Source organism: Argentina silus, assembly GCF_951799395.1.
Source record: "Argentina silus genome assembly, chromosome: 12".
Lineage (NCBI taxonomy): Eukaryota > Metazoa > Chordata > Actinopteri > Argentiniformes > Argentinidae > Argentina > Argentina silus.
Genome location: NC_139666.1, coordinates 6,729,404 through 6,739,124, shown reverse-complemented (window position 1 = coordinate 6,739,124; position 9,721 = coordinate 6,729,404). Strand labels below are relative to the sequence as shown.

Genomic DNA, 9,721 nt, shown 5'->3' with positions numbered 1-9,721 from the left:
GAAGGGGGGTAAGGGGTCTTCTGGGAGCTTCCCTGTCAATATCAGAAAGACTAGTCTGTAAATGCATGCACCCACAACTCAGCATTTTTTCAAATCTGTCTTTGCAGAATATGATTTTTTTCCATCTATAATAACATTCAACTTTTGACTGAAGGGCTGACAACTTTGATACCTAGCCACACAACAGAAAGTGTCCCTGGACCCTGCCATACATCAATACATAACCCCTGCACATCAGTGATGCATGACAGCCACAATTTGCAAAAACTCTCAATCCATGTCAGTTCTGCACTCTGCATTATGTATAATAATTCGGCGTACCAGACAAGAATTCCTCCTGTGTTGCAGCTAGTGTACCAAGAGGTAACAGTACATCCTGCTAGTCATTAAGCTGTGATACAGTGAGCTCTCACATCTAAATATCAACAACATTCAATCAGGGTTTGTGTTATTGTCTTAATACCAGACCACTGATACCTATCATTGGCCAGGTACCCTTCATACTGTTACCTTGCCTGTTTTGATGCAATTAGTCACTCCATGAGCAATAAAGTCTATCAAAGTGTAGCTTCTTCCCATGGTGTTTGTCTGAATGTTTTATAGGAAACACACCTCATACAATCTCACAGGCCTTTTGACCTAAGGGGAACATGCTGGTGGTTGTCTGAGCGGCCCTAATCTACACACCTACCAGAATTGATTTTATGTTCTAGGTGAGGGCAGAGATCTGTTTATTGTATTCCTCGAAACAACAAGCCTGACCAGTGATTCACCTTGACCAGTGGGCAGCCTCTGTTTGGTCCGGCCTGGCCACCTGGGGTGCACCAGGGGTCCTGCCTCTGCCTACGCGCTGTTTGCAGATTGTGGGCGTCCTCGAGGCATGCCATGTCATGTGTGCCAGCAGTTCTGCAACACTGCCCACTCCTCTCTCCTCCTCCTGCGATGATGCAGCCTGCTACGTGACAGCTCACCCCACCTCACCACCACCGGCGCAGATATAAAGGCTCGGTCCAGCTCCAGCCAGGGCACCTTTACCTAGCTCAGCCAGTCTCTTCATACCTCTTCTCTTCCTTTCTTGGACCAGAAGACTGTTGATCATGAAGCTGCTCTCCCAGACTCTGTGTCTGGCCCTGGTTCTGTCTCTCAGCCATGCGTAAGTACAGTCTTAATAATTCCCTTCACTTTCATCTTGAGTTCAGTGAAATCTCATTGTGGTCGTGCAAGACTTACTGATACAGTACCCTACTCATGTTGTAACTGCTCCTCAGACATTTTGAAAGGATGTCAGTCTCAGCGCTTCTTCCACTTGAATATACTTCAATATTCAAATATGTAACTGAGAATGCCATTTAAAATGATTGCCAGAACCTCAGTGATTGTGATCCTGGTGTTCCTCAATGATACCTTCACCTCACATTGTCCCAGAGACCGTACTTCAGGAAGCTCATACCTTCTTATGACAGTGATAAACCATGGATAGAATTAGAATTCAGAATTAATTCTATTGGAGCTGGAGGAATTCTAATTCTATGATTCCGTGCTCTGTTTTGATTGGTCTCTCTCTGTATTCTCCTCCCCCTAGGCACCATGCAGCAGGACATGGGGAGGGAGGTGAGTTTCAGGAAGTCATTTCTGCGCACTTCTGTGTCCTTTGCCCTGACAACCTGATCTCATGCCGATATGGACTCATGTTCCGATTGTTCATGTCACAGAGAACTACCAATGTGTACGTATGCTTGACCATGTGAATTACGAATTGCGTGTCAGTTAGTCAATATTAGGCATTAACTTTGAGTGGTTACGGTTAGGATAAGTTGTCGGGAAGGCATTCGCAAATATTAGCATAAGCAACTAGAATTAGCAAGAATTAGCATAAAAAAGCCACCTCCTTATTCAGCACTTCCTCCCCTCTGTGTCATGTTCCCCTCATGGCCACTGGAGGCAGACGTAAAGCATACGTAAACATTGGTCATTTTCTGTGGCATGGACAATCGGAACACGCACCCGTATCTCGGGGTGAGCAGGTTGGCCTTGAACTGTGCACTAATGCTCTAGTCCACCCTGATGTATAAGCATAGGACTGGCATAAGCCTAGGCTCTTACACCACTCTCCTGCTCATAAACCCACGTGGAGGAGTGCACAAGTGCACACTTCATTGACCTACCCACCAATCCTAGCCGTGATGGTGCACCAAGGGCATCATGTTGGTGGTGGCTTGTCTCGTTGGCGCTCCAGGCCTTTTAACCAACCACTTTGCCTTTTCTGGGAGCTGACTGGTTGTGTGTTTAAAACAGACGAATCTGAAAAACATGACCACCCCCAGCACGCCGGAGCCGTCCACGACCGCTGCGAAGGCATCGAGATGGACGCTGTGGCCGTGAACGAGGTCGGAATCCCCTACTTTTTCAAGGGTGAGTCATTATGGAAAGACCCTGTACAGTACATCTCCAACAGGGTAAGAGGTCGATTTGAATCTTAATCAGTCCAAATCACTCAAGGCTAACATTTTGTTGAGCATTTTTCAATTCATGAATTGAATCTCAATTCCCTTCTTGCACATTGGTTGGATTGAATACAAAATCACAGTGTTCCTTATCGATAGATCCTCACTCATTGGTATGACTACTGTTACATCCTGCTACTCTGTTTCTTTGGTGACTGACCTAAGCTGTTTCCTGTCAGGTGACCACCTGTTCAAGGGTTTCCATGGTAAAGCCGAGCTGTCTAACGGGTCATTCGCTGAGCTGGACGACTATCACCACCTTTGGCACGTGGATGCAGCCTTCCGTATGCACTATGAGGACAACCCCACCCATCACGACCATATGTTCTTCTTCCTGGTAATACCCCAACACCCCCAATCAGATACTCTTCATGGTACAGTCCATAGTGTAATACCCCAACACCCCCAATCAGATACTCTTCATGGTAAGGTATGGTATAGTGCAACCCCCTACCCTTCTTGGTATAGTCTATAATACACTACTCTATAGTGTCACTGCCCCTCCACCCCCCTCACCCCTCTTCCCCAAAAGAGATAGTCTTCTTAATACAGGCCATAAATACTATTTGCACGGTCGGTAAGGTAATAGAATTAAAAAGAGCTTGATACTCTTATGAAAACATCAATCCTAATGAATCCTAATTATCAAATGAGCAGTCTCTTTCCATTGCGGACCTGAACCCTCTGTTTATTAATAACCTCACTCAAAATAGTCACCAACTCTCTCATCTCTCTCCTCCCTTGCCCTGACACAGGACCACAAGGTGTTCAGCTTCTTTGAACACAAGCTGGAGGAGGGCTATCCCAAGGACATCTCAGAGGTATTCCCTGGGATCCCCAACCATCTGGATGCTGCTGTGGAGTGTCCCAAGCCTGAGTGTGATGAAGACTCTGTCATCTTCTTCAAGGGTTGGTCTACTTTCCTGTGTCTCTGCAATACAGCAAAGAATGCATGTTATGCATATGATATTAATGCATATCATGTGTTTTGTTTTCCTTTTCTTTTTTTATCTGCATTTGGTGGTTTAGGTTGTGTGGTTTTTCTCCACTCACTAATGCAGAATGCGACATAAAAAATCATATACTACTTTAAATTATATTTTCTCAAGTTGATCCATGTCGTGTTTCCCCAGATGATGACATCTACCACTACAATGTCCGGACACAGAAGGTGGATGAGAAGGAGTTTGAGGGCATGCCTAACTGCACCTCCGCATTCCGCTTCATGGAGCATTACTACTGTTTCCATGGACACCAATTCTCCAAGTTTGACCCCAAGACAGGTGACGTGCATGGGCGCTACCCCAAAGAGGCCAGGGACTACTTCATGAGGTGCTCCAAGTTCGGTAAGTGAGCAAAGATAAGAAGAGTGAAAGAGAAAGAGAGAAAGAGAGATACAGACAGAGAGACAGACAGACAGACTGATGGACGGACGGACAGACAGAGAGAGAGAGAGAGAGAGAGAGAGATACAGACAGAGAGACAGACAGACAGAGAGACAGACAGACAGACAGACAGACAGACAGACTGATGGACGGACGGACAGACAGAGAGAGAGAGAGAGAGAGAGAGATGCTACTGTACACAAATGGGAGACACTCTGTGAACAATTGAAATTAGAGAGAAGACAGAAGACAGATCACCCACCCACCCACCCCCTCACTCCCCACTGCCTCGCCCCCCAGGAAAAAACTCTGAGCACCTGGAAAGAGAGCGCTGCAGTCGTGTCCACCTGGACGCCATCACGTCAGACGACGCTGGAAACCTCTACGCCTTCCGAGGTGAGACCTTGCTGCATCTGATGTGTGTGTGCGCTTTTGGTACCTAGAACATAATATGCAGAATTCCAAGAAGGATTCTCATTCCAAACATAGGCCATAGACAAACAAAGGGATAGCACTAACCCGTTGATAAAGTTCAGTGACTTGAGACATTGCTATAGATGGAACGGAATGAGAAACGGTATCATACAGATGTGTTTGATATGATTGATACCATTCCTCATTCCATTGCATTCCATGCATTACAATGAGCCTGTCCTCCGATTTCTACCTCCACCAGCCTCCCCTGATGCATGTGTAAGACAACCCCTATAACTCCTCTTACCCCTCGGCCCTCAGGGCACCACTTCCTGCGCCAGGATGCGGGCAACGAGACGCTGCAGGCCGACACCATCGAGCAAGACTTCAAGGAGCTGCACAGTGAGGTGGACGCGGTCTTCTCCTATGAGGAGCACCTCTACATGATCAAGGATGATGAGGTGTACGTTTACAAAGTCGGGGAGCCCCACACCCACCTGGAGGGCTTCCCTAAACCCCTGAAGGAGGTGCTGGGGGTCGAGGGTCCCGTGGATGCAGCCTTCGTTTGCCAAGACCGCCATATCGCCCACATCGTTAAAGGTACGTAGGAAGTCCTGGGGTGGTCCAGTGATCTAGCACCATGGCCTGGGGTGGTCCAGTGGTCTTGCACCATGGCCTGGGGTGGTCCAGTGGTCTAGCACCATGGCCTGGGGTGGTCCAGTGATCTAGCACCATGGCCTGGGGTGGTCCAGTGGTCCAGTGGTCTAGCACCATGGCCTGGGGTGGTCCAGTGGTCCAGTGGTCTAGCACCATGGCCTGGGGTGGCCCAGTGATCTAGCACCATGGCCTGGTGTGGTCCAGTGGTCTAGCACCATGGCCTGGGGTGGTCCAGTGGTCTAACACCATGGCCTGGGGTGGTCCAGTGGTCTAGCACCATGGCCTGGGGTGGTCCAGTGGTCCAGTGGTCTAGCACCATGGCCTGGGGTGGTCCAGTGGTCTAGCACCATGGCCAGTGCACACATATGCCCATGTTGGCATGGGTTAAAATCCGGCCCATGCCCTGTTGACATACCCTCTCCTCCTGACTTTCCTGTCTTCCTCCACTATCTCTATCCCATAAAATTGAAAAAAAATAACCGTTAAAAAAAAAAGGTATGTAGGTAGCAGGGTCCTCCATTTGAAAAAAAACTATTGGAGATTCCAATTCAATAAGACTTCTTGCACTGAATTAATAGTTTGTAGGTTCAAGGTTCAAGTACACAACGCAACGAAATGCAGATCAGTTCTACAATATCAACCAACATCAACAATACAGTGTAATAAGTCAACATGGAAACAGAAATAGAAGCAGTAAATAACAGTAGATACAGACAAATAAAAATATTTAGAATATACAGAATTTAGTTGCATTTAGTTGACTGACTCCAACCAAGATTTACAGTGTATGTAATAAATACACTGACATACTGTATTAAAGGCCTGGGTGCAACTAATGCCACAGAGATATGCGCAACCCATACAAGTCTTGTCTTGACACATTTTTAACACTAGCTCAATATGAATGACCTCTCACTGGACTGAGGTAAATCCTCCCCCTCTTCCTCTTCCAGGCCAGAATGTCTACGACATCGACCTGAAGGCCAGCCCCCGCAGTGTCCTCAAGGACGTCCCGCTGACCCTCTTCAAGAAGGTGGACGCTGGCATGTGTGGCCCTGACGGCCTGAAGGTGTTTGTTGGCAACCACTACTACCACTTTGCGAGCCCCATGGTCATGATCGCCTCCAAGGCCCTCCCCGAGCAACACAAGGTCTCCTTGGAGCTGTTTGGCTGTGACCACTAGACCAAGAGAAGAAAGACATACACAACAACAACAACAACAACAACAACAACAACAACCAAGAGGCTTCGATGTGAACACACATGCATGCAGATAAACACACACACAGGGCATACTGTGACAGTTTCATGCGGCAGTCAACCACATATCAGTCACAAACGAAGCCACACAGTAAGCTGTTACCTTTATAAAGAGATCCAACTCCCCTACCTCCAACATACTTTCCCGCTGTTCTCTGTCCCTCTCCCTTGCACAAAGTAAATGTTCTGCTGTGATCTTTATGCTTGAGGTATTTCTGCTCTGTGATCCTTTGCCAATAAGAGAGAGAGAAAGATGGCCTTTCACATGATCCCTCTGATACATTTTGTACAGTGTTGTTATACAAAAAAAGATAAATAACAACCAGAAAATCTTTTTAGACTGATTTTTCCCAATTGTGTGAACGGCACCGTTTCATTTTGATTGAACATACTGTAATGCCAAGTTAGGCTGACAAATGACCAGTTTATCAAACAAGACACACGAGGGCGCTGTAAGATAATTTCCAAACAAAAAAACCTCAAGGAAGGATATACCGTAATATGCCTATTAGCTGTCCAATTGAATCTGCTCTCAAGTCTTGTGGACTTGATACGAATATGATTGCCTTTAATTTACAAGTATTATAACAGTAATCGTGCAATATCTTCTAGGTCACTTTTTTTTTTAAATGTATGTGACATAAATGATTGGCGTCATGGCAGCCATATTAGAGATTCGCCAGCCACAATAAGACTTACGGTTTTCGTATTTTGCCTTCAAAATACAAGTCCTCGGTAAACAGCTATATGTATGATGGCAAGTCAATCTTTTTTTGCAGTTTTGTATAGTGCATACTGTAAAAAAGGAATAACTACATGTGGGAAATTATAAACAAAAAATATAATATAAACTAACTACTTATAATACTTATAATATATACACACTCACTGGCCACTTTATTAGGTACACCTGTTCAACTGCTCGTTAACGCAAATATCTAATGGTGTGGGCAATATTTTCTTGGCACACTTTGGGCCCCTTAGTACCAATTGAGCATCGTTTAAATGCCACAGCCTACCTGAGTATTGTTGCTGACCATGTCCATCCCTTTATGACCACAGTGTACCCATCTTCTGATGGCTACTTCCAGCAGGATAACGTGCCATGTCACAAAGCTCAAATCATCTCAAACTGGTTTCTTGAACATGACAATGAGTTCACTGTACTCCAATGGCCTCCACAGTCACCAGATCTCAATCCAATAGAGCACCTTTGGGATGTGGTGGAACGGGAGATTCGCATCATAAATGTGCAGCCAAATCTGCAGCAATGATGCTATCGTGTCAATATGGACCAAAATCTCTGAGGAATGTTTCCAGCACCTTGTTGAATCTATGCCACAAAGAATTAAGTCAGTTCTGAAGGCAAAAGGGGGTCCAACACGGTACTAGCAAGGTGTACCTAATAAAGTGAATGTATATAAGTAAATGACTGTAGAGAACATAGTTAAAATATATTTTAATTATTATTCTTGTTCATTTTCTGGTGTTCTTTAGTTTTCGAGGGAGACTGTGTCGTACATCCAGCAATACTATATTTTCCACACACTTCTAAGCCCTCAATGCAATACACTGTAATACACTTTACATGAAATACATATGGCCTTATAGAGGAAAAACAATTCTCGCCGCCTCAGCATTGAAGGGAATATTCAGTAGAGTCTGTAGAATCTATATATGGTATCATATCATGGGGCACTGCATAACTGGGAGTGTTCTTGGCCTTTTACTCCACCCACACCATTGGCCACAAAGCAAATCACTGTATATGAAATATCTATATATATATTGGCTTAGAGTGCAAAAACGTCTAGGCGTTGCGGTAACTGTATTGTAGCAAATAATATAATATGCCACTTGACGCTTTTATCCAAAGCGACTTACATTGCAGTGCGTGCATACATTTCAGTATATATGGTCCCAGCAGGAATCAAACCCACGACCTAAGCGTTGTTCGCGCCATGTTCTACCAACTAAGCCACAGAGGACCAAATAAATACTCAGAAGAGTCTATAGAATCAATATATGGTGTCATATCATGGGGCACTGAATAACTGCCACTTTTGCTGGCCTTTTATGCTCCGTTGGGTCTCTACTAACCAAATACATGGGTCATAATAATGGATCAAGATCATTTTTACCTCTAGAGAACAAAGACGATTACTATCTAAAGTAGATTATATTATTTGAACTCTCACAACCCACTGTTGTAGTTATGGACCTTCAATGAAATAATTATTGTCAGACTCTTAAGCCATGCATCATTCAATATTTGGGAGCATATATTTAGACAGTTGGGACAGGAGTCAGAGTGAATAAGAACACAAAATTGAACGTGACTCCAACCCAATGGGCGGTGCAGCCTCTGAATTGAGTCATTATTTGAACTCCAGTGGTTCAATATTAAGCAAGTGGTTCCATGTAACTAAACGTGGGTGGATATTCAATGTGTACTGGCTGTTGAAGAGGTGATAAGGTTTTGTGGCGTCCTAGGTTTTGCTAGAAGCTCTGCATTCAGAAACAATGGGTAGAATACCTGCAACTCTCATTTTCACCATTCTACTGTCATCTACTCTTCAGGTCACCCTTTGTGATGACAGTAGGATTTATGTCTGTGAATTGTTACTTCTTTTACCAGCCCTGGTTTGTAGCAACCAGCCTGGTTTGTGTCCTGTTGACACTTGTCTTGAACAGAGGAGTAACTGGTGGCTGATTTTTATATCAAAGCAAGCCAACAAAAGTCAGGAAAGATATTTAGTTATTTTCAAAGCAAGATGGGATATTTGTCTTCATTGGACTGAAGATTATATAAGTGCTTATCTTTCAGATGACCCCATTGATAACTATGGGAATGATACCGTAGGAAGGGAAAGATTGAACTCCCTGGACCCCAGGAAGCCTTTTTCAACCCCCACAGCTTTGGCAAAGGAGAGATGGGTTAGTATAATATTGGTTAAATTAGATGAATTGTATGACTACTAGGGTTCACAGACGGGAAGGGAGACTATTTTCCATGTGTAGGTGACTGCAGAATTGCAGGGTTATTTAAACTCTTCAAAACTCTAAATTATTACTGCCGTCATTGATAATAGACATTGTAATAATAGTTCAAAATAAGATATAATATTTTATTTTAATCAAATTATAATAATTGATTGTAATTTTATTGTTGTGCTACATGTATTTTATTCAGTATTTTTGGTGTTTTACTCCTGCACTTCTCCTTGGAGGCTACTGTTGTCTTTGTTTTGCGTGTGCTGTCTCCCTTTTATGACCTCAATGGGACCTCTTGGGTCAAAGTTAAAAGGTTAAATAAAAGTTAAATAAATAAACACTATTGGACAGCTATAAACATGCTGCTTGTATTTCCTCTATTTTGCCGTATTTTCAGTGTGAGAGCGAACCCTGTTTGAGAAGATCTCTAAGCCGGACAGTAAAGAGAAGGAGCTGCTTCAATCCTATACCGTAGACCGCCTTGTTCACGGCTCCGATGCAGAAGTA

General features: G+C 44.3%; 1 protein-coding gene across 1 annotated transcript; it reads left to right on the top strand.

Moving 5' to 3' along the window:
• Positions 1–1,097: 1,097 nt before the first annotated feature.
• On the top strand, positions 1,098–6,143 carry hpxa (hemopexin a; the record flags this gene model as incomplete). Its single annotated transcript, XM_083682540.1, has 9 exons — positions 1,098–1,153; positions 1,583–1,611; positions 2,296–2,412; positions 2,684–2,841; positions 3,260–3,413; positions 3,638–3,850; positions 4,190–4,285; positions 4,625–4,903; positions 5,914–6,143. The coding sequence occupies 9 exons, from the start codon at positions 1,098–1,100 to the stop codon at positions 6,141–6,143; spliced, it is 1,332 nt and encodes a 443-aa protein (XP_083538666.1).
• Positions 6,144–9,721: the final 3,578 nt, after the last annotated feature.